At 41.6% G+C, this 26421-nt stretch overlaps 1 protein-coding gene across 1 annotated transcript in view; it reads left to right on the top strand.

The window, feature by feature from the left end:
* The window catches only part of agbl4 (AGBL carboxypeptidase 4), a 335409-nt gene that overhangs the window by 136045 nt on the left and 172943 nt on the right, over nt 1-26421 (top strand). The window contains exon 4 of the mRNA XM_005920756.3: nt 1113-1207. Within this exon, the coding sequence (XP_005920818.1) occupies nt 1113-1207 (95 nt within the window). The remainder of the gene's footprint in view (nt 1-1112; nt 1208-26421) is intronic.

Genomic DNA, 26421 nt, shown 5'->3' with positions numbered 1-26421 from the left:
TAGATGGCAGACAGTTGGTGTCGTAAGCCAGCGGTGGCTTACCTTACCTCTGACTCTTTGGATAGCTCCTGGAGGGAAGATGAAGGGAGCATCCCAACCATCTTTTAATCAAATTTTGAATTTGGGATCTCAGCTTGACAGAAAGGTTGCCAAACCATGTACTGATACATGTAACAGATAACAGAGTCAACAGCTGCTGTAAAAGTAGTATAAAAAATATAGTTCAATCACTGATGTAGTTTGCGATTGAATGGGCCAAGTTGTCAGTTACATACAATCAGTTTTTTCTAATATTATAATTATATAATAATAAGTGTGATAAAAAAAATAACACATCTGATACCATCTGTTACAAATCTGTTTCCATTTTCATACAGAGAAATTCACGTTAAGCAGAACTGAACATCGACTGCTTCCACTCAAATCCCAGCCGAATTTCACAGATTTGAAACTGAAATTCAGAATTTCCTCCACAAACAGTGACATGCATCGCAAATGAGTTGCATTCATCCGTGCAAACTAATTCGTATTGATTCCAACATGTTGGCAATCTTTCTGCATTTAAAAATTAGATGGCAGTTATTTGCAAACTTTCTCCAGTCAATCTAAGAGTGACTGAAGTTTGTCCAAGTTGGTTCCAATTGCTTGGAGACAGGTTGAAGTTGCTGAATGCTTATCCTCTGGGCAACCAGGTGGTCCCTGTAATTACTTCCAATCAGTCACCAAACACAAAAAATAAATCCTTGCATCACTGGAAACTAGACATTTTATTCAGTTGTGACTAAGCCATAAAACTCATCAGAATTACTGCAATTATATTTTTTAACGTACAAAACGAATTAAAGTTAATCTCTACACAAGCACACAGTCTGACGTTGTTTGATTTATATACCGCATTATTCTACTGTTATAAGACAGACTAGAACACTGAGAGTAACAGAAAAAAATAGTTCAAATTATACACTCTTTGAAACTGAAACTAAACTGATTTGAAAACCAGATTTTAAAAACTAAAAAACACCCCTTTAAAACGCTTATGATAACTCTGTCAGGAACCCACTTGTCTTTATGCTGCTACTAGCTTTGAGAATTTTTTATGTTTTTTCTTTCAGAGGGTCATTTTCAATGTGGTCAACTTCTCCAAGACAAAGAGCCTGTACAGAGACGGCATGTCCCCTGTAGTGAAGTCTACCAGCAGGCCAAAATGGTAAGTTTGCAACGACATAAGCAGCATTTCTAGAAGCAATATGTTAAATAATTAGTGCTCCGATTGTTGTTTAATATTGTCCCACTAGAACAGAGTATTTATAGACTTTCTGCAACTTTGAAATACTTTTCTTCTCCACCTGGCAGCTGACCCACACATTCCTAAGCACATAGACAGACACACACACACCCTAAAGACTGATACTTTAGATTTCCAGAGTGGATGCGTCTGGGTGCATTAGCATGTGATCCATTGGTTGCCAGTATGATGGCTGTCTGATGTAATAACGCTTGACTGATGGATGCAGAAATGTGTGTGTATGGTTGCATGCATATATATATATATATATGTGTGTGTGTGTGTGCGTGCATGTGAATGGATAGGTATGGCAGGAGGGAACAGGGAGGGTGCGGTGGGGTTGGGCGTAGCGTCTGCCAAGCAGACTGGTGTATCCAGTGGGGCGAAGAACAGGATAGCGTGATGAAGTGTTGCCATCCAAGAGAAGCCCTGACATCTGTCATCAGTTGATGGAGGGCATCCGCAGAAACGCCAGGCATCTGCCACCCTGAGCTGTGTGCGTCTGCTAGCCTAGCGCTCGCACCGACCATGCCGTAGCATGCCGGTCGCAGGCTAATGGGAAGAGACAATGGGCACGACACCAGAGAAGTGGAAAGATGAACTGCTGTCTGCAGTACAGTACAGAACAACACGATGCAGCTTAGCTCGGCCTCCTGGCTCCTTCTGTTTTGATTTTATGTAGTAGTTGCAAGTTTGTCTGTTGTGCGTGTAGGGGTATGGCTTTATCACAGCGCACCAGCCTCTCCCATTGTCTCCTCCTGCCACTGACTGATTTACAAGTGAAGCTAGCAGCCGTTTGCTTTAAAATCTGTGTGGTTTTTTTTCAGGTAAGTTTATTTATACTGCCAAATAGGCTACTGTGACGACAGTTTGAATCCGCAGTAATTTATATGATAATTTCAGGTAATTAATGTCCCAGGTGACGAAAACCTGGTTCTGCATAACCTTAACTTCTCATTTGACATAATCTTAAATTGCTGAGGAGTTAATCTGCGCAGAGCCCTCATTGGGTCATTTAGTTCCCAAAGCTTTTCTAAATACACTAATCATGCAACCTTGCCCATGTTTATGTTCCAATCAGCGCTCATAAAAAAGTGTTTAAGTGACAGACGCAGCAGGAGGTGATGTTACTGAGGCCTGACTCCATTTACCTCCTCAGGCTAATACTGTTTTAACCACTCCTCTCAGCACTGTGGCGTCTAAGGGGGCATAATGTCTCCTGCACTCGTAGAGATATTTTCCACTGTCAGGGGCGTCCAGGACCACAGCTGACATTGTTTGTGTCCCCACAAAGTGGTCAAGATGCTTTTAACACAACCTCCTCTATTTGACTTTCCATGAGCACAACAAAGCGCAGACAGCTCCTAAAGTAGCAATCTTCTTTTTGACAGCTACAGATATGGAATAAATAAAAAGGCAGAGCATGGAGAGCTTCGCCTGTCTGATCCAAACTCACACAAGACAGGATGAAGAAGGTACGAGAGAGAGAAAGAGAGAGAGATGGAAAGAGAGAGGCAGACTTGCAGAAAAAGACAGAAAGGATAGAGGAAGAAAAACACAAAGTACAAGAAAGAGATTACTGAGACAGGTAGACGGGGGAGGGGAGCGGGGAAAGGTTGCCCTCCGACTCCCACCGCCCACCACCCAATGTCTGTATTTATCAAAAGAATCGTCAGTATTAGCTCAGGAGTTGAAGCCTTTATCTTCCTGTGCAGGTGCCTTATGTCCTGGGGCCCCAGCATCGTTTGGTGCTAGAGGCTGCAGGGCTCAGCTGGCTTCGGCTAAGCTGGGCATTTCAGAGAGAGACAACTGGCAGATTACAGTCCAGCAGGACGTTTGTTGCTACAGGTGGAAGGATCTGTCCTCCATCCCTTACTCCATCCCTTTTTCGTCCATGAGTCCTCCAGCTGTGAGCTGACAGGGGTCACTGTATTTTATCACATTGAAACAGAGCTATAGGTTGCAAATATGTTGTTGAATAAACGAATTTAAAATGACTACAGTTTACATGAATCCTTATATGATTGCCAGGGAAGTTTTTCAAGATTGAGTTGACCGTCAGCTTTAGCAAAGAGGTTCCTTTTGTCTTATCATTTGTGCTTTATTTGGTACTGCGATTTGGCTCGTGGAATTACAAATCGATTTCAAGTTCAGTGTTTGCAAGTCAAAGGAAATAGAGTGAGCCATATTTTCTCATACTAGTCTGTCGAGCACAACAGCCCCCTTGGTGACACTAGGTGCCAACCGCACTCCCTGCGGTCTGCTAGTTGTTAGACTGCTAGAGCAAAGAATTGCTCAGCATCCTTATTTTCTGGGATAAGCTAATTAGAAAGTCAAAGAGCGTGGTGTAATGCAGCTGCTGGAGGCCAGAATGCCGTGGGGTGGGGTAATGGCCAAGACGGTTGCATGAGACTGACTGCATCAACCGGCAGATGCCTCATGCAGAGTCTCGTGTGGGAGTGGGGTAAGACTAGAGAGCACAGGACGACGGCACAGAAAGTGGAAGATATTTTCAGCCTTGCATGAGAGGGCTACTGCTAGCAGTTATTTTTGTTTCATTTAACATGCAGATTTTAAAAAAAGTTTAAATGTTAATAATAAGTCACGGAGTCCAGCGCAACCACTTCAGATGTCTTGTTTTATTTATCCGACAGTCCAGCCCCCAAACATCAGTTTGTAGTGTAAATTCTCACATTTATGAACCAGAGTGGAGACTGTTTGGTTGATAAGTGATCGATTAACTTTATGATCAATAACTCTGATCTGGGTTACGATACAGCAATTAGTCTAGCAACTGAGTGGCTTTATAACCAGCCAGCGTCATAAATAAAGTTTTGTTTTGCAAATTCTTTAAGCTTTACACTGTACAGCAGATAATTTAGATTTTACATTTGTTTTGGATATTATTGGGAATTTGAATTCCCCCCAAAAAGATCTGCAGTGTGCCTTTTAATTAACTTCCCAGTTTTTCGACACTCAGTAGGTATATGGATAAAAATAGCTACACCTCTAACTGAGCCAGCAGATGAACAGTCAGAGTTGGAGGAAATAGGTTGCCAAATATTGCTTCTAAAGTTAGAACCAGTCAACCTTGGGCAAGGGTAAATGCTTTTTCCCCCTTTTCTTTATAGGAGTCAACAATAAAACAGAAGCCTGCTTTTCAAGCAATTGTGCTCAGCTCCAAGAGACAGACAGAGTTAGTCAGTCGATGAGTCAGTCAGCGTCGTTTTGCTTCTCAGCCACAATCCTTCCTGTAAGCGTGTGATGCAATAGCTTAGTGAAATTCTATTTGGAGATGTCTGTCTCTCCATCCGGGTGAGTGTTAGCAGTAATTGTTCTGTCAATCAGCAATGCTGCTTCTCGCTTGTTTTCCTCACCACCTGGTATGTCCTGGCAGAGGGTGAGGGGCAAGGAGAGGTGAGACACGGGGAATAAAAGAGAAAGGATACCTCCCTCGCTCTATGTGCCGCTCCCTGCTCACCTTTGGATGTCTTTACAGTGTTATATTTGTCCTCTTTTGCGTCCGTTCTCACCTCCCTCTTATGTCCCATGTTTTCCTTGGTTTGTCTTCTGCTTACTTTAATTCAGTTTTTCTTTTATGTTCATTTTTCCCTGTTGTCTTGTCATCTCAACTTTTTGCATAACTTTAATGTACCGTATTTTTTGGACCATAAGGCGCATTAAGCGAAACAAAACAGTCAGATAAGTCAAACTTTTCTCAACTCATTCTTCTTGCTTCCTCCACTTCTGTACCATTGATTCATTAATGTTGAATTCTCTCACAGCTGCTCTATTCCCATGTTGTCGCAGTATATTAATGACTAACCTCGTATTGTGGATGGATTATCTCAGTTGTTCTCCTGACTGAAGTTTGGTCCGTTTACAGCATCGTGACATGCAATTGCATTTGTCCCTAACCATCGGGAACCCTCTCTTTAACTTTTATAGAGTTGAAAAAAGGTTAGCGTTCATCCTCCAGCTTCACTGTGTGTGTGTTATGCTAACATAGCAGCTGTGTCGCTAGCGATCATGAAGCACAACATTATATACCAGCTAGCCCAACTTTAGTAAACCTACAAACCTCACTGCTGTTTAGTTTTCTGTCTTGATTTATGTTGGAAGTGATAGCAGAGCTATAGGTTTTAATTTATTCAAAAATCTCTCAGTCAGAACATGCTATATCATGGTCAAAGGAGCTTGCAAAGAAAGCTCCTTTGACTACGATGACCTGGATGACTGAGAACCTTCACAGAGACATGCTATATCATGTTTAGGTGGAAACTAGCAAGCTAACTTCCTGCTAACTTCTAACTGTGTTAAATTTAATAAATTCTGTTTTCATGGATGCCTGGATGTTAAACGTAATTGTTACACCTGGTAAAGCAGCAACGCTGATCTTTTTTTTAAAAAAAGATGAAAGAATTTAGACCGTTTTTAACTCTTAGTGATGCCGCAGTGTTCGTTTGACTTTGGGACATGAAGCGGACTTTTGGACTCAGATTACTCTGCGAGGCTCCTGACTACGGCAGGTGTAATGCTCCGACAATCCATCAAGCGGTGCGGCTTCATAGCTTACCAAAGTCGTACTAAAACATTTTTTGACAGATTTTTGAGTGCCGTGTACCACATAAAATCGGTTCGAGGTCAGTAAGCACAACCAGAATTCATACATAAGGCACACCGGATTATAAGGCACAAAATTTTAGTTTTAAGTGCGCCTTATAGCCCGAAAAATACGGTGCACGTCTTCCTTCCCTCAGCTGCATTTCAGGTATTGGGATTTTCAATGGCTCTGTAAACTGCGTTGTCATAATGTCTTAGTAAGAACTCATAAATAGCCTCACTGTTTATGTTTCATATGCTTGAAAGGGAAAAAAGTATCAGCCACTATAACTGCTATTTAAATCCCCAAATATCGGTACTGGTATTGTTCTTAAAAGCACCTGTTTACCCATCCAGAAGATATGGAGTAACAGTAATTTTGGTTTACCACCTACCAAGTATATTAATTTTAAATTTTTTTAACAGCTGAAAACTTGACAGCAGCTCATCCAAGACCTTGTCTCTCTGCTGCAGCTTGAAGACACTGTGAGAGTGAAGTAAAATTATAGTGCTGAGGACTGGAAGTGAGTTGAAAGTCTTACTGTAGGGTGACAGTTTTCTGGGGGTTTTCCAGTAAAAATGTCCCCTTTCACATACAAATAGCTACGTAATGCACAGTTAATCTTTAATACCTGGTTATAAATGCAATAATATTGACTGGATTTGAGAGGATTTGTAGCAACAAATATCCAAGTCAGGCGCTCCCATTTCACTCGAACCAACAGTTTTATTGTTTATTGTGTTTTAAAATTACAATTAAGTTTATTAGAAATGTAGAAAAATAAAATCACAGAAAAAAATCAGCACCAAACTGGGAGAACTAGCCCTTCTTAGAGTTTGTACTTGTAAGGCCTGCAGTACGAAGGAAATTGCACCTGTCAAGCTCATAAAGAAACCTCTCATCCAGCACCTGACACACATCCCAGACCTCTAACTGCCGTAGCGCTGAACTGAGCCATTTGGGTCTGAAAATGTGTAATAGTAGCGAGGGAGATGGTCCCTCTATCGAGGACAGAGTGTCAGGCAATGAATTGAAGACAGACAGACTGTAAAGCTTGTGCCAGAACCACAGCAGAAAGGCCTGACTCCTCTTTACATTCAGTGTGTCCGCACTTCCCTCTCCTCTTGCCTCTCCTCCCCAGCCACTGAGCCACTTGCACAATTAACCATGTGGCATGCCTTTTTAATAATAGACCTTTTAATTGTCGGCGAATGAAGAGTGATGTAAAATAGCTAATAGCTTGTGCTAATTAATGGGGGAATTGAACGCTTGTTAATTAAGGGCAAACAGGACAAGGACCGGCTCGGGTAATTTGAGCAATAAAACCGAGACTAACGATTGATTTCCAAACAGACTCGCTTCATAAAAACATCAAGCGACCCCGGCTTTGCTGTTTGAAAACACTCGCCCCACCGTATCCTCCAACCACAGTCACACGCATATAAGTATACACTGAGGAAATATAAACAGACATGTCCTGGCATCCTACATATGACTCCCAGTAGATGTGATATAACAAGACAAATAGTGTCTTCAGAATGCAATATAAAGATTATTAGCCATAACAAGTGTCTCGGCGGTATTATACAATGTCCGATTTGCTTGTTTCATACTAAAACTCACTATGTTAAATCGAGTAATTCCACGTCTAGTTATGATATTTAGTACTTGCCCAGTTCTCAGTTTGCACATGTCCCTATGGTCATACTTAGACATGAGCCATGGCGATCACATCCACTATCTTCCTCAAGAGACCCGAGGAGCTTTACTGTCTTTTCACATCCATATTTCTCAATTTCAGATCTTTACTGCATTGTTCTACTGTACCATCATTTTTATTACACCTACAGTATACTGTGCCTGCAGCTACTATCTCGATGTTGCTGGCCTGTGTGTTTAATTTAAAATACAGACTGCGTTCGGTGCTGTTTCTCTACTCTCAGGTCCGTTTTGGAAAGGTGAACCGTAGCAATCATTTGACCGTCTGTGGGTTTTCATATAAGAATTTTAAATTAAAAAAATGCTTTTTATGATGTTTCTCTCTGTCAACATTGTCCGCGATAAGGGAGATGGACACAATCTTTTAATAAAAACCTGAAAAAGTGAAACGCACACACTTGTAATTATCTGTGACTGGATCATCTGAAAAGAGGAAATTGACTGATCTTTGAGTCAGAGTGAATATTTGGAAAGAGAAGAAGAGAATACCTGATATACCGGCAAACTTACTCTTGACTCTTACCGAAGTATAGAGTGACGTTCTGGCCACTTGTGCCTTTCCAGTTGTCTTCAAAGAATTAAGAGAGGAAAGTGATCACAAAGCTGTTTTATTAGAGGAAATGGCATCGCTCTCATTTTCCTCTTTTAGTTTCCATCTGGGAGCCTTTATTCTTTTTCGGTAGGACCAACTGCGAGACAGAGGGGGAGCAGCTCCAATCAAAACAATCAACAGCACGTGCAGCTTCCTTGTTCACAGAAACTCATTAGTATGCTGCCAGAGGTGGTGAAAGAGGATTATGTGGGAGAAATAATGGGACAAAATGTAGCAAATAGATTAATAATCTTTTGCATGAGGATAAGGATGTGCACAAGAGTTTGTGTATCTGTGGGTGTGTGCACAATAGCACAAATGCAGTTTTGGGAGAAAGTGTGTATAGTGGCAGAGAGGCAACTTGCTTCTGACTCTCCATTCAACCCACAAAATGACTTACCTGGACAGTTTTATGTTTGCCTGGAGGAGAATTAAAAAGGCACTTCATTTCCCCTTTTACAGGCTGGGTACGCATGTCAGCGCAGCCCTCCCTGAAAGCGCTCTAATCTAAATGCTTTTGTCAGGGGAGATTTGGTAGATTGCACTAGGCAGAGGTACAAATTGGTTGTGTCATCTTATAATGAACTAGGTGAGGCGTTGCAGTTTTTCTGCAGCCAACAGTCCCCTGATTACTGTATTGTGAGTCACTGCTGCTTTTAGTATTGTAGGCAGAATAGCTCACCTTCACCTCTCTTTGTTCAGGAAACTTGATCTCATGAACATTGCAAAATGTTTTGTCGTAGTAAGCCCAGTGTGACAAAAGACGAATTGTTCAACAGCTTGTCCAAGAGAAATATTATATACATGCAGCTGGCTTTACATTGCATATGTAGCAGTCCGTCGTGCATGGTGTGCAGAATACTTTGAGATGTTTTGAGGTGTTGATGCTTGGCTATAAGTTGTTTGAAGCTTATTGAGTGTGCTCAGCACGTCAGCGCATTGACCCCCTGACTTCAACACAAGCATTATGGATATCTCAGCAGTTTCACAAAGCCATGCTGTCAGGTGTTTACGGGACATATTAGGACACTCCTGGTTGGTATCTGCATTCTGCCATAGACAGGAATGTGTGAGTGGGAGTGAGTGTATGTTTGTGTGTGTGTAGCAGGCACTGTGATGAATTCAAATGGATCAGCTAAGTCAACAGCGGTGTGGCAGAGGTTCCAGTTTCACTGATGTTTCAGCACGGCCAGATAAAACCAGTCTTCTTCCTTTGGAAAAGGATTTTGATGGAAATCCTCCTGGTTCCCCTAATTGCATTCTTTCATTTCTTGATGACTTCTCTCTCTTAGCTCATTTGAGAATTTCCCTCTATTGCTTTGTCCACATTTAAATCTGTGCTTAAACTTTTTTTTGTGGCTAGTCACCTTTGTATTATTTATATAAGTTATTGAAATGAGTATCCTCTCTGTGCTGCTCACTGTGTCTGGATGTCAAAGAAGTGAGCGGCGAAATTAAGTGTGAAGTCGGGGGATTCGCCTGTCTCAAAACTCATGACTGGGATTTAATTACTCCGTCCGAGTTAAAGTTACAAAAGGAAAATTATGTAGGGAGCGAGGTGGAAACTGGACAATTTAACATGTGAAAGATGTATTTATTTAGTCTCCCTCCCCTAATTATGTAATATACAACAATCAGACACAAGTTGTGTTTATTTTTCAACAGTCTTTGATTTTTCCGTCTTCTTGCTTTCACTATCTCTTCACTGTCCCCTGTTGCTCCTGTGTTTTTCTTATGTTTGCAATGATGATCACATATATCACAGTTTCTATCGACCACTCAAACAGCAGTTTGCAGGTGAAGAGTATGTGCATGCAAGCCTGAAGGTAGTGTTTCAAATCAGAGATACAGCTACATGTAGGAGCATGCTCAGTGTTCACAGGGTTGTACACAGTGAATTTGTTCCCCAAGGTCAGACTGTCGACATGGAGTTCTGCTTTAATGTCTTTAGGCTTCTGAGGGAGAACATTCAGTACTTGTGTTAGATCCACAGACAGATGGAGTCACCATGATATCACTTATTGGTTAGTGAAGACCTGCTTATGAAGCCTCAAGCTGAGCGCTTTCCACATTTGCAACTTAACTTTTTGAAATCTGAAATCAGACTGAAGACTGAAACTGGTCTAGTGTAAAAAAAAAAGGGTGGAAAGCACCAAAAGCCAATATAGTTATGGTAAGACAAGCTGGACCATGAAAAGGAAATTACCCCATCTCTCTCTCTCAGGTGTGCCTGTCAGGGTTCATTAGTGAAATTTCTTGCCTTCTTAATGGGGTTGGGAACATCAGTTGTGTTGTGCAGGAGTCAGGTTAGTTCACAGCTGACAGCCCTATTTGACAACTGTTAGAATTCATATTATGGCAAGAACCAATCAGCTAAGTAAAGAGAAACAACAATACATCATTACTTTAAGAACTGAAGGTCAGTCACTCTGGAAAATTACTATAACTTTGAATGTGGCCCCAAGTGCAGTTGCAAAAACCATCAAGCGCTACCAGGAAACTGGCTCACACATGGACCAGCCGTAAAATGAAACGATAGATGTTTTTATATCGTCATCCGATATATATCATTATATCGAACAGCCCTAGAGTTGACATTAGATCAGTGGGAATCTGTGCTTTGGTCTGATTAGTCCAATTTTGAGATCTTTGGTTCCTCAAGGCCTGGTAGCTTGAGGGTCCTGCGCAGTATCTTTGCTGTTCCTAGTACTGCGCTTTTCTGGACAGACATCTCTGATGTTGTTCCCGGGATCTGCTGGAGCCACTCGCCTAGTTTGGGAGTCACCGCACCTAGTGCTCCGATTACCACGGGGACCACCGTTACCTTCACCCTCCACATCCTCTCGAGCTCTTCTCTGAGCCCTTGGTATTTCTCCAGCTTCTCGTGTTCCTTCTTCCTGATATTGCTGTCATTCGGAACCGCTACATCGATCACTACGGCCGTCTTCTTCTGTTTGTCTACCACCACTATGTCCGGTTGGTTAGCCACCACCATTTTGTCCGTCTGTATCTGGAAGTCCCACAGGATCTTAGCTCGGTCATTCTCCACCACCCTTGGGGGCATCTCCCATTTTGACCTCGGGACTTCCAGGTTATACTCGGCACAGATGTTCCTGTACACTATGCCGGCCACTTGGTTATGGCGTTCCATGTATGCCTTGCCTGCTAGCATCTTGCACCCTGCTGTTATGTGCTGGATTGTCTCTGGGCATCTTTACACAGCCTGCACCTGGGGTCTTGCCTGGTGTGATAGACCCCAGCCTCTATGGATCTTGTACTCAGAGCTTGTTCTTGTGCTGCCATGATTAGTGCCTCTGTGCTGTCTTTCAGTCCAGCTTTGTCCAGCCACTGGTAGGATTTCTGGATATCAGCCACCTCCTCTATCTGCCGGTGGTACATACCGTGCAGGGGCCTGTCCTTCCATGATGGTTCCTCGTCTCCCTCCTCTTTCTTGGGTTTCTGCTGCCTGAGGTATTCACTGAGCACTCGGTCAGTTGGGGCCATCTTCGTGATGTATTCGTTGGATGTTCGTTGTCTCATCCTGGACTGTGGTGCTGACACTCACCAGTCCGCGCGGCGGGCTCCCTTCCATTCCGCGTTAGGCTGAGGTGCGTCAGTGGCCTCACTGGTGCTGGATTGGGGTGAACCTCCTCAGGTAGGAGCTTCCTGGTCTGATTGCTCAGTGCTATTAGTCTCCCGTTATTCCAATATGTTCGAACATCTGAGCTATCTAATTGGTTCTCGCCGTAAATCCTCGATGCTGCGCTCGTTTCTGAAGATTGGCATATGGTTTCCCGGTTCATTAGGTTATTTACATCGGTAAATCTTCGGATCTGGGGTTACACGCATCTGTAGCGAACGGGCTGCCCGTATTTTCATCTTGCTCATGTCCGTCCGTTAGTCTACGTGTAGAAAATGTCCGTGGGTGTTGTATGTGAATGCGTGTCTGATTGTGTGCGTGGGGACCTTGTTAATCTGTGTGTGTGTGTGTGTGTGTGTGTGTGTGTGTGTGTGTGTGTGTGTGTGTGTGTGTGTGTGTGTGTGTGTGTGTGTGTGTGTGTGTGTGAGAGTATTACATTCAATCCTATTGGGTATACATTGATGATCAGAAATCATCCGTGAGTTGTTTTTCACAAACACTGTAATAAAATGGCCTGTAATTGACGTATATGTGCTCAAATATAAACATAATATTCAAGCATCAATCTAGCTGTATCTTTTGAGTGAAGTGGCTGGCTGTTTTGTAATGTCAAATAAATGGCTCAAACTGGAGTACACCAGCAAAGCCATTGTTTTCCTATAGAGAGAGCACTAGAGCAGTGCAGACCAGCCAAGTGGCTTGTGTGGTATGTGTGCTCCTGCCTGGGTGGCCCTGAGTGTGTGCACAACATGTGCACATGGCTTCCTCTGAATGTGTGCATCTGTTTGTACTTGCTTGTGTTTGTGTTTGTCAGCAAGTTTGTTGACAACACTGTAGGACATCAGGGTGGGATTGCTCTGAATGTGAGGAAACAGCTCATCTGAATATAGATGGGTCCCATCTGGAGGCGGTTGGCTTCGGCCCTTCATAATTTTGTAAGCAGCTAAGCATCTGGGGCCCGCTAATGAAACTAAAGGCACAGCAAAAGGCCCTGGGCTACCACCGGCTGCCTGTAGCTGTCAGGAATGGAGGGAGGACGATAGGAATGAGGACGAGTGGAAATATGGATGGAGGGAGACACGAGCCAGGAGGAAAGAGTGTGTTGAGAATATTGGAGGTCTTAAAGAGACCTAGATGGCTCCTTTGAGACAACAAGCAAGAAAGCCAAGTAGGCCATTAGAAAACTGAGCCATAAAATGAAGACAGTGGTGTCTTTATTGTGGCCCATTAACTCGCATGTTCATGTGGAGATAGCTGCACTGTGTGCCACCGTAATGAGCAATATAACGATGCCCCAGCATAGAATGATGCAGTGTTAAAAAAAACACTAGTTAAGTAGAATCATGTTAACTACTAACATCAGCTTTTGTGTGTGGCTTTGGACTCCAGTAGCTTACCTGAATTGTGTGTCTGTCTTACAAGTAAATCCCAACAGGATATTCTCTTTTTATTATCTGTTACTTTGTATCACTTCAGCTTTCATTTCTTTTCCTAAAACTAAAACACTTTTCCATGAAATACTTCTCGAAATTCCTGTGTAGCCTGAAGTATATATATTTTTCCCTCTGCTTGCTTCACATCCTTGCCTTCCCTCCAATAATGTGAATGACCCTGAGCAGCTGTGCTGTCCACAGTGGCTGCTACTTGTGGTTTGCTTAGGGAATGGAAAGCCATAGGCCCTTTTCTTAAACTTTATTATTATTGGTCCTTTATTCCTGTGTCAGTCTGATTTCCCAGTGGAAATGAAATGAAAAAGCAATTGGTTCTCCTTTTTATTACTGTCATCTGTGTTTTCTGGTCCAGAGAGTAAAATTGCTTGATCTCAGAGAGTTGCACTTTTACCCCCCCACCCACCCCTGTACGAAGTCACCGTAAAGAAAAACAATAACAGGGAAAACAACAATAAGCATCAAAAAAAAATTACCTGTCAAAATGAGCGTGTCTGAAACTGGAGGGCCGCCAACATGCTGACACCCACCAGTTGTTTATGACGGGATGAGTCAGTTAGTCCGATGGTGGCCTTCTGTATCTGCCAGCTCCCACAGTTCAGGAAAAGATGTTTAGGAGAGATTAGGATCATAGACGATGAAGGACAGACATGCAGAACACAGAGGTGGAGGGAGCAGTAAGTCGAGAAAGACAAAAGGCGGAGAGTGAGGAAAAAGTGTTAAAAGATATTTTGTGGACAAAAAGAAAGACAAAGGATTCCCTTGAGGTTGTGGCTAACCCTAAAGACGCATCCCGATGGGGGCTCCTCATCTCAGCACCTCAAATCATTTATTCATTGGCTTCATTAAGAAATAAATTCCAAGACTGCTTAAAGATCGATCTCCAGGTCACTTTCTGTCATCGCTATGAAATGAAAGCCCCAGTGTGTATTCATTCTCAGCTGTTTATGCGGCGTTTGTGGAACAGTTACTGTTAGCTAAACAGTTAATAGTAATTTCTTGTCATGCCATTTTACAGACTTCATTAGTACCGCAGCCGACGATCAAAATGAATGACACTCGATAATTTGCGTAAATACTGCATTGCTCTTTGATAAAGCAGACAGTACCCTTCACTGCCAGCCGGTGTCTCAGCAGCATCGTGGGTTTATTTAACTTCATCTAACTTCACATGCAGCACTAGACAATACAACAGAAGAGTGACTGTTCCCTGGACCTTCACACGTGTAATTACAATCGAGGAAGATAATTAAAGAGGCGGAAAGGAAGACAGATCTTGTCATTTAGTGAACAATGCCGTCCAATCTACTCATATGTATTCTACTTCCTGAATTATCAGCTGACATGATGGCACAATCAGCAAGAAAGCTCCCCCCCCCCCTTTTTTTTTTGTTGATATTCCTCACCTACTGGTCATCAGTTACACAAGGAGCTGTTTGATTGAAGCGCCTTCTGTGTGTTTGAGATAATGATATGATAGGTATAAGTTAGAATAGAAAACAAATGTCCAGCTCCACCGGGTAAAAAGAGCTATGCCAGTAAAATATTTGTTTTTAACCATTTTAAAACGCCTCCAGACACATTTCTAGCACATATTTTGAGGCGTCACCTAAATTGACTTTAACTTCAGTGATTGCTTAATAACCCACATCTATTGCTTGCAAATAGGTAGACATTGCTGCAAATAAAATCTGGTTAGCTGGAGAAGTAATTGATTCATTTACTTCTGGGTGGTACGTCACCAGCTACGTTCAGTAGGGTTCATGTTTTAAACCCAGAAGCCATCTCTATCTTTTATATACAGTCTATGGTCAAAATGGGACTTGCAGGGAGCATTTACGTATAAGAAACATGCTGAAAGCGTTGCCACACTACCCAAGGACATTCTCTTGAAGGCAAATGTAGGAATTCTGTAAGTGATGCTAATTTTTTGGATATGCAGCTAATAATTAGCTCCAAAACAAAATTATAGCTAAGAATAATGACTGACAGAATGTTTGTTGTCAGTAGTTTTAATCGTTGAAGGTACCAAAAAGCACTCATGGCAGAAGTTTAGTCTTAACAAATTTACTCTGGAGGGAATTGTGCCTGTTTACATGAACTCCCATATAATTTCTGTCTTGACCAGCAGGCCCAGGAACATTATTTTTACTAGAGAAACACCAGTAGCATAGCTCAAAACTCAAACCTGTGCAGTTAAAAGTTCTGAGTAAATAACTGGTGCATCACAAACACATTTTTTTTTTCAATTTCAAATGGCGTTTTGTTAAATATGTGCATTTTCCTGAGTGCACATATTTTCCACTAAGAGCTTGAAGGAGTATTTACGAGGACCGGCAGTCTCTAGACTGTGGATGCTGCGCACGTGTGTCCGCAGAGGTGGATCGTAGAATAGACAGAGATAGAAACAGAGATTGAGAGTCTATAGAGTAAAGGCATAGGGAACCAGTCATGCATTCTGTTCAGCCGCCTGTAAAAATGACTGAATATATAAATGAAAATATTTTTGATGCATTCAGCAGGAAGGTCAAGGTTCAAATGAAGTTTTTGATGTGGGGGCGAGACTAAAATATTGAAATACATATTGTGCAAAGTTTAGACACTATTTAAAATGTAAATAAAAACTGAATGCAATGATTTGCATAGCATTAAAATGATATATTAATATAATATTAATATTATCTATGCATGCTAATTTTAATTTTTTTAAAGAGCGTTCTATAGGTTTCATGAGATTAGTGTCTGTATACAATACTAGTAAAACTCTTGAGTCACCCCCCATTTTTCCATCTTTTGCTGCCAAGAAGCCAGACTTTCTTGTAATATTTTTTAAGTGGTCTTAAACAGTAGTTCTCTGGGCTCTCTGAAGGTCTTTCAGAGGTTTTCTTTGAACACTGACTGCTTTTCACTCATTTTTAGTCCAGTCCTAGTATCTTTTCCACAGGACTGCTGTTTTCTTTATTCATACTGACCTCTGAATCATTCTAGACATGTTCTCATTTATGTTGTGGAAATACTTAAATACACCCAGGAGTAACAGTAACATAAAAAGTAACTTGTTTCCAAATGACAGAATGCCTTCACTTATCTCAGATTGATGAACCTGGCAATACTAAGTGTCCCATGTCTGAAGGGGCTCAAATCTATACGTATATAAGTCTGGTCAATGACCAATTGTAGGAATGGACCTAACATATGTTGTTGCTGTCTAAATAACAGAGGGGATCGTGCCAGCATACATTCATGTGCCCCTACATCTGTATATGTGTGTGTTTTTGTTTGTATGGAGTGGGTCTTCACTCACTCTGGCACCTTCCCAGCTCCCCATGGCCAGACCAGCAGCTGGCAGGCAGAGATTGCCCACTCATCAAGCCACTTTATCACTAGGCCCGTGGAGTTCAAGGGGCCTGTCAAAGACCAAGCGGAGGAGGCTCCTCACTCCTTTTATACCAGCACACTTTTATACCACCGGTGTTAAGTTGCAAAACTTGGCCAATGAGCTCTCGAAAAGAGCGGCTGTGAGCAAAGTATCGCAGATAGTTTGACAAAGGCTTAAATAAAGAACAACAGCTAATGTGTTTGGCAGTAAGGCAAGCTTACTTACATTTGGGATTTCTTGCCTTCTTGGGAAGGTGCTCGCTTCCAGTTGAAACAATATAATGTTTGGGAATTTTGCTGCTGACAGACACAAACACAGCTAACTCGCACGCTTTCTTGCCGAGAGCAGCCTTCAATCCTCGCTAAATTATTAACCAACAAAAAATACTGGCTGTCACCTTGTTGTAGTGGTTGGTTGACAGGCATAGCACAGAGACTGTACCGCTGCTGCTCGAGACCTTACGCTTTCACGACGAGGTATCGAGAACTTGAAGCTGAGCTTTAAGCCTTTACTTCTGCGCCTCCACACTGCAAATAAGAAACTTTAAGATTGCTCTGACTGTTGGTCCTAGTAGTTTTCACTCCTGATCTCCTTTGTCTGTCTCACCCTCCCTAACACACTCCCTCCCTCCTTTGTCCTACTTAGCCAGCAACTGCAAAATCACTTATCTTCACCTTGCTTCCTCTGTCTCCTGCTAATACACATTAGCAGCCAGCAGCCATATGTAATAGGACTGTGTGTGCCCCTGCTGGTATAATGGCTTCTCTGACACTTCTCCCATTAAATGTGGTCAGGCAGTGCTACACAGGAACCCTCTGCGCACGCTAAAATATTGTTATGTAACTACCATAAACAAGCTGGCCGGTGTCAGTGACTTTGGGAATATGTGGGGGGCTATTTTTGGTTTATTGGACCTTACCTTTTTTTCTCCTTGTCTTTATTTCCTCTGACTCTCCTTCCAGCCTCGCCTGCCTTGGGTTATAAAAACCTTTTATCATAATAAGGTACACGCAGCTGCATTAGGAAACTCGTCAGATTACAGTGTGACTAAGTGGACATGTCTGCTATATCTAATGGGCTTTTTTATCTTAAAAACCGTGACTGTACAGTACCACATACAGTACAGTAACTAGATAGCATCTGCTGCTCCATGGGCTGTGTGTGGTGAAGCCCGGGCTAAGTCTCGGATAACGTGATCATCGGCAGCATCCTTAACTGTTACCGTGACAAACGAGAGCTCTGATTCTGCCTGATAAGCGACATATTCATTTGTTTAATTAAAACAGCTTGTCTCATCGTAGTGAGGGGTCAGTTTAGAGAATGTTAGAATTAAAGCAGGTAATTAAGTAAAGCTCCAGATAAGAAACCCCACAGAGGTAGCTGCTTCTGCCAGTAGGGAAGGCAAACCTAATCTATCCCCTCTGCAATCCCACAAGGTCGTTCACTTTATTAAAGTCTGATGCCACTACCGCTGCCCAGCAGCCCAACATGATGAAATATTTTATATACTTGTTGGGAAGGAGGGAAAGAGGGAGGAAGAGGTAGCACGGACTAAAGTCTATAATACTACTACTACACAAAATTAAGGTAATTAAAGACTGCTTGTTATCTTGTCTATGAGAACAGGAAAAGAACTTGTACAGCAACGAGCACCTTGACAAAGATATTTGTTTGGCCAATGGAGTGTGGCGTTAATTATCACAGGCTGATTAAAGGCACCGAGCAGGAATGGATGTCGTTTGTCTTGCCAGCCGTAGACTCTACGGCAGCTAGCCAGGTCATTATTTTAGGGACTTTTTGGGGCAATTTTAAAGTCGGGGGATGGTTTCTCTAATGTTGAGTGAGTCAGTAGTGTAATGGAATAGCGGGATAATTAGTCAAAAGGTGTGTTACAGTGATGAAAATAGATGCTACTGTAGCAGAGGATAGTTCAGATATAAGCTTGCACTCCATGCTTTGCAGTAAAAAAAGTTTACAATTTCTAATCAAGGAATGCAGGTGGAAATGTCGCTCTGCAAGCCCAGCAAGATCTGTGGCGAACCAGGGCTTTCTCTCCAATTCACTCAAGCTCTGAGCTCCCTGGTATTTCTTAAACGATTAGGTCTCGGAGTCCAAATGTCACAAAGTGTTGTAGGTCTCAAAACACCATTGTGTTTTACTGCAGAGTGATAAAAAAAGCCTGTTCCTATCAGGTTATTTCATCGGTTACATGTGTGCAGCAGTAATTTCTTTGATATATAAGGAGGTAGATCGCCAATGAAGATCTACCTGAACCTACTGATTCACTTCTTTAGAGAGTTTTGATGTCTGACCATTCAAAAGAATAACCAGAACCTAACACACTATCTCAGATGATAGATTTGCAGGTTTTTGAGGCTGCGAGTTTGGCGTTTTGGGTGTTACAGTAGCACCTGGGTTTTGGGGGGGGTTAGCAGTGATTGTGTTTGGATGAGATGGTGTAATGCCAAATTTGTGCAGATTAAATACGAAATTCCTTGCAAAGATTCCTTGGATGATCTTTTGTTCAGTTAAACAGACGACAATCCATAATATTAATAAAATAATTGCATCAAAATTGATAAAAAATGAGAAAACCACTTAACTGGCTCGTATTAGCTGAAGTACTTGCAGGCAGAGAGGTACTGCCAGTGTGTCATACATAATTTTAGCCTCAACACAATTAAAATACATTGAGATTGAGACATATCAGTATTTTCCATACCTTCCTTTTGCATAGTGGAGATACAAGAAGAGTGTCTCACCTTAAGTGGCCATGTGAGAAACAGTTTTCGGTACTCCTGCGTTACTTAATATTTCAAAATCTAAAGTAATGATATGAAGGAGATTCATATCAGTTAATAAACTTAAGGGGTTTCTTTGTATCTACCTTTCATGTTTAAGCAGATTGAGTTTAGCATGTTATTGAGACAAAATAGATTAAAGTATCCAGTCTCAGTTATAATGTGAAAAGGTTTACCAATACGCTTCATAATGGGCAGCCATAAATTCCTATTCCCATACACGTCCATTATCGCTCTCAGGTTTTGTAAACTAATGCGCTGACTTATAAACTGGCAATTTATGTAGGTGTAAAGATAAATGCCAGTCAACATTTTTCCCGAAATGTTGCGAAATTTATAGTTAAGAAGTAGAATAAAATGAGTACGAGGCTACTAATCAAATATGCCTGATTCATTGATCATCTGCAAACGTGACAATGAGGGTTTAGCAGGTTGCTGGTCTATAGCATCCAGGTGTGTTAACATAATGCAACATGCTTCATGGGATTGCATGTGCAATGCTCAGAGTCTACTAGCCTCATGGAGCGGTGTTAAATTTTAAAGTTTAATGCAGTATGTTAGAAAAAGACAGAACAAATTTGGCTTGTTTAGCATTGAGCGGAGAAAGCCTCTTACACCTGAAAAGAAAATGCCAACAGCTTAGGATTACAAAATTCAATCTGAACAAATCAAAAAACCTCTGGAACGATGTCCTGTGGACAGACAAGACCAAAGCAGAGATGTTTGGCAATCGTGCCACATTTGGAGATAATCCTCGTACCAACTGTCTGCACGGTGGTGGAGGGGCAATGATTTGGGCTTGTTTTACAGCCACAGGACCTGGGCACCTTACAGTCATTGAACTCCTCTGTTCACAAAGGTATTTTAGAGCTGAATGTGAGCCATCTGTCCAACAGCTAAACCTTGGCCAAAATTAGGTAAAGTAGCAGGACAATGATCCCAAATACAGCAGCAGATCTACACGAGTCCTCAAACGGAGTAAAAGCTGTGGCAGGACCTTAAGAGAACTGCGCATGTGGAAATACAAACAAACCTCAATGAACCAAATCAACATTGTAAAGAAGAGTTGTCCACAATTTCTCCACAGATGTGTTAGAGACTCATAAAGTCAGAAAACAATTACCCCAAGTTTTTTCTGCTAAAGTTTTGAATTGTGGGTTGTACATGCAACTTGAATTGAACTTAAAAAACATTATGAACATCATTATTGTTATTTTGCCTTAAAATAACTTGAAAATTCTTTTAAGGCTGCACAATTTTAAAAGCAAAAATCGTGTGACAGCATGTTTCCAACATCTGGCTCAACCTGCTTTTGCTTCTTTCTTCACTGCTCGGGTTCCCGTTGATGTTGATCTTCTCTTTGCAGTTGCCAAATCCTTCAGCTTATCTACAAATACATGCAGAGGGGTTTGTAATTATGAAAGTGAGGTAAAAGTTGTCAACAATAGACATGTGTACATGTGCAGTCAGAAAAATGCCCTTTCTTATACGTGATATCGCTTTAAGAATTCTACATCATGTTGTTTGGTTGTGTGTGTTGGTGTCCGATGGTTCCACGGTGTCAAATATTTTGTTGCTTTTCAAGATTTTCTTTCTTAACAGCTAAAAAGTCAGCCATGGTTGCATTTAATTTATCAGGTCTGTTAGCCTTTTCTCTTGTTCTTTCTTTTTGTCCCTCGCCTACTCACACAAAAAAGCACCCAACACACACACTGGAACATAAAAATACAGCCCACCGCACAAGCCCTCTCAAGGCCAGAAAAACAAATATGCCCATTTTCCTATTTGATTGGGTGTCAGCGTGGGGAGGAAGGGGGACAGGTGTGATGCATAAAATGACCCTGCGACTCCATCACGCGCACGACAGTTTTATGGTGAGGAGGTGTTTCAATCACGCTGCTGCCCTCGAAGGCATCAATCAATACAGACACACACACACAAACGCACATGCCACAGTCACACCAACACACATTCACCTCATGATACTGGCGAAAAGGGCAGCCGAGTTGTTGAAGTACGCTCATTTGCACAGGCATGAAATGAAGTAAACATTAATTTAGATATAGTGTTTTACTGTTTACTTGCTCATTTATTGGATTACATATTGAATCTTCAAGTATTCTTGAAACAACGTGGAAATTTACCATCAGGAAAACTAAATTAACTGATTTTAAACATCGCCTTTTTAACCTTCCCCAACCTTTATAATTATCTCAACAGAAAAGGTGCACAATGCAAAATTAAACTTCATCAAGTTACAACATCAAGGTGCAAATGATTAAATAACTAGTATATCATTATTCTGTCGGTAACCCTGCAATTAGCAGTCTAATTCATTCCTTTGTCCCTGAAAACCTTTTCGCTGTACATGTTTTAGTAGTTAACGGCATAGTACGCAATGAAGCTATAAGGAAAAATAATTATTCTGATAGCTGATCTCCACATGTCTTCTGCATTTTACGTAATCTGCATCATTGTCGGGGTTGTTTGTATCTCTTAAACTATTAAATCAATCAAATAATTGCAAACAAGCCCTTCTATAAATGTTGGCACACGAGAGGTAAATGCTGCGGAAACAAACTTTCAAGTTATTTTAGAAAAACCCAATATTTGTTTAGTGAGGTGCTTTTTGACGATGGCTTAAAAATCTGTCAGTGCTTTATTTGACCCAGGTAATCACATAATAATTGATTGGATTTATATAGCGCTTTTCTAGGCACCCAAAGCGCTTTACAATACCACTATTCATTCATTCTCACATTCACACACTGGTGGAAGCAGCTACCCTGCTGCCCTGGGGCAGACTGACAGAAGCGAGGCTGCCATATCGCGCCATCGGCCCCTCTGGCCAACACCAGTAGGCAAGTAGGGTAAAGTGTCTTGCCCAGGGACACAACGACCAGGACAGAGAGCCCAGGGATCGAACCGGCGACCTTCCGGTTACAGATGCGATTCCCAACCCCCTAAGCCACGGTCACCCCATGACCTAGCACTCAGTGCAAGCACCATGCTTCCACTGCAAACAAGTGGCTATAAATGTTACTCACGTGCACATTGCTGAAAGATTGTCCGCCATATTGGATGTGACACAACCACAGTTAGTGGGGGAAGAGTGTCTATGCCATGACAGCTTGGCAGTTGGATGCCGGAGGCTGTCGCCAGGGGAAAATACGTCTGGAAGAAGTTGTTGAACCAAAAACCCTGGTTGCAAACAGATTGCTTCAGCCACTTTGTGTGGAAGATTACAACTAGGGCTGGGTATCGTCACTGATTTCTAGAATCGATATTGAACCGTTCGATACAGTGCTTTCGGTTTGGTATGCATACGTATTGAAGAATACAAATTTTTTTATTTATTTTATCAACTTTTCTTCTGACGATGCTGTCTGTGTTGAGGGCTCAGTGGATCTGCGTTCGACTACTCCGCCCAGGCTGCACTGTCGAGTGCAGATCCACTGAGCGCAGTGCAAGCTAGCAAGACAGAAGCTAAGCTCGTTGCAACATGGCAACTGCCTCAACGCTCCCTGAAATTGAACCTCCTCCACCCTCATTCAGATCTGGCGTTTGGAACTATCTTGGTTTTCATGTGAAGCATGACCCTGATGGTAAGCGCGTCATGGACAAAAGTAAAACAGTATGTCGGATGTGCCACTCAATGCTCGATTGGTGGGAACTAGTGCGTTAGCGCAGTTAGCTTGTTAACGTGTTGACGCCGTCCAGCCCCACGCACGGGGCGATCCGCGTTAACTCGTCAACGGAGATTTGCCGCGTTATGGCGTTAATGTCATTTTAACGAGATTAAAGCTGACAGCACTAGTGGGAACACAACGAATATGACTGCACATTTACGCCGACATCATCCTAGTGCAAAGACAAGTGGAAGCAACAAACTTTACCTGAGTCATTTAGACAGGCGTTAGCACAGGATTCTCCTTATGGGGACCTGATATGTTTAATATGCTGCTGGGAATATAGCCCAGAAGAAGCGGATAGTACAGCTTTTATTTTGGAAAGAGACATTTCGCTGTAATAAACTCTCTTTTCCAAAGATGAGTGATTTCTCAATCAGATTTTTTTTATTTTATTATTTTGTTGTTTCAGCAACATTACATTTAAAAACTGTACTTTTGAGTTAAAATGTATATTTATAATTTTAATAAATGACAAAAGGACACGAACATTTTTTTGTATCGAAAAAATATCGAACCGTGACACCAAAGTATCGAACCGAACTGTGAATTTTGTGTATCGTTGCACCCCTAATATCTATAGATATCTGCAAAATGTCGATCTCTGTCTTGAGAGCGTCAGGTAATATGTGTGGTAGAGAGCCACTCCACAAATATAAAAATAAACTTTTAATCGTTTTAGATTTTATGTGCGAGGAGTGGAGGGATCTTAAACATAGAAATGCTTCATAAAATGTCCATGGGTTTGTTTTTCAGTAAAGTACCAATAAATAGGAAATTACACTGGCATCTGCACTTATTTTACTAATACCAGCTGGTGGTTGCTTAGTAACTTTACACAGTCTGTTGTAGTATGTAGATATTTATGTGTCCATGTTACACAAACTCAGTGAAAAACCTGAAGTTTCACAATGCTGTGCTGGGTCCAAAAGCCAAAGACGTAACACAATCTCAGAAGGAAACCTCACTGACTCATTTCACCTGTCACTCACACAGCTCTCCTTAGAACATGAGCTGCAAGTAGAAAAATGTATTCTGTTGCACAGCTGCTCAGGCGTACACTGCAGATCCACGGGATAAGGGCTTCTGTCATCATGCTTCAGTCCTTAGAGCTACAACAGTAGCACAGTGTCACTAGATAGGCCTAATTCTGTTAACCACATTAATCATGTTAGTTTAGGAAGTTAATATGCAAAATTGAGTCTGATGTATACGTCATTAGTTTATCTGGTATTTGGGCTCAAACAGCCGTGTAGAGTGAAGGAAAGTTGTTAAAGATCTTCCTGATGGGGAGACATGCAGGTTTTAAATTTAAAATCCATCCAAGTGTTTTAAAAAACCTGGATTGTTAAACATATTGCTGTCACTAGGTGAAAAAAAAGTATCAATTAATTCTGGTTGGTGTCATTGATGCTCTGAGAACACAAAATGTATCAAAATTTAGATTAAAAAGTTTTTTCCTTAAGTTTTGGCTGACCGCCACCCTTGAGTATTCAACATTGGAAGTACATGATTTTGGATTGGCAGCACAGATGGATATACTGGCAAACTGCAACCTCTTTTGGAGATTGAACTATAAATTACTCTAGCCTTCGTCCAATCCATTTAGTAGATGTATTAATAAGAAATATTTTACTAAAAAAAGTGACAACTTTGACCTGCTTGTAGCACCAGAGGAGATGGGAGGATATAACCAAACCCAGAATCATTGTCTGAGTGTCGTGAATGACTTTACAGAATTTCATCCAGCAGAATTCAGCCTGGGAAAAGTAGTGGAGCAACCGAGAAACAAAAAGCCAAGAAAATTAAGTTAAACAACGGATGTCCAAATATACAGAGAACAAGATAACCGAGTTAGAGCGTAAAGTGTTAAGGCAGGAAGACGGGTGGGGTTTTAAGTGTGTCTGTCTTTTGCAGCACGCCTAAATGGATATCCAGTATGTGTAGCATTTATAGCAGCAGTAATTTCCAGCATGTAGGGAGATCTTCAGGTGGGATGCTTAGACTCTGTGTCTTCTGGTAATTCTTTACCATCTCAGTTGATTTGACTTCTACCGTATGTGTGACACTATTAAAAAAGAAAAATTCACAGTAGCTGTAGTGTGTGGCTCCAGTGATGGGGGACACGCCTCACTGTCTTTTAGCCACTGCAATGAAACACAGAGTGCAGGAAGAAGCTGTTTGTGTATGGGTGTGTGTTTTAACCAGTGAGAAGGAACGAGACAAAGGCAGGAAGGAGGGGTTGGCATCATGCATACATGTGAGTGTGTGCTTGTGCGTGTGTTGTGAGGGGTTAAATGAAAGTCAGTGCGCACACATGGGGCATCATAAGCAGACAATGAAAAATGAGAGTGGAGAAGCTGTACTGCGAGTTTCCCTGTGGGAACAGCTACAAACAGGAGTACGTACCTTTGGCGATAATCGCTTTGTGTGTGTGTGTCTGTGTGTGAGCTAAATGAAAACTGAGGAATGAATGTTACAAACTTGGTTCTGACCGTGTGTGTGTGTGTGTTCACATTAGCCCTTTTTAGTTCTCTGAGGTGGGCATTTGATTAAAGCAGGAACTGATTTCCTGGGAATTTCATCTTCTGAGGGAATTAGTTCACCATCCCTGTGTAGTTTGTTTAATAAGCCACCTGTAAGAGAGGTGCCGAAATGAGTGTTAAAGTGATGCTGATGTTGAACATCATTTGGTTTCATATGTGGTTCAGAATTGAAATATTTTTTTCATATTTCTGATGACTGTTTTGGATAAGGAAGTTTTTATAGTTGTGCTTTTTTTATTCAAAAGAAAGCGCTTTTAACTCTAGATGTAATATGTAGTATTAGGGAACAGGCTAATTAAGACTGACTGAAATGTTTGCATAGTTGCTGAGTACTTTACTAATGTTACTTCAGGTGTAAGGTTCGTTAGCTGAAGCATTTATATGATGTTAGCCATTGTAAACATTTAAGCCTATGCCAGCTGTCTCAAAAATAAATAAAATAACAAACAAAATAAACAAAAAACAAAAGGAACAAAAAAAAGTTTTATTGCAGTCGAAGGCAAAAAGTCCAAAAAACAAAATACTCTCCTCCAGGGCAAAAGCACAAGATACAGAAAGGTAAGTCCAGAGCTGAAGCACATAAGGAGGACAAGCAGGATAAACAGACAAATAACAGAAGAGACAGAACTCTGTGACAGCGAGACAAAATAAATCAGACAAAGTAAAAGCAGCAACTGAGAACACTAGACAAGAAGACAGGACACGCTGGGGAGGCTAGA

This window comes from Haplochromis burtoni, unplaced genomic scaffold (assembly GCF_018398535.1).
Source record: "Haplochromis burtoni strain Fernald_Lab_line unplaced genomic scaffold, NCSU_Asbu1 Contig_42, whole genome shotgun sequence".
In the NCBI taxonomy this organism is placed as follows: Eukaryota; Metazoa; Chordata; class Actinopteri; order Cichliformes; family Cichlidae; genus Haplochromis; species Haplochromis burtoni.
Note: the sequence above shows the minus strand (reverse complement) of the source record. Positions and strands in the feature narration are given on the sequence as shown.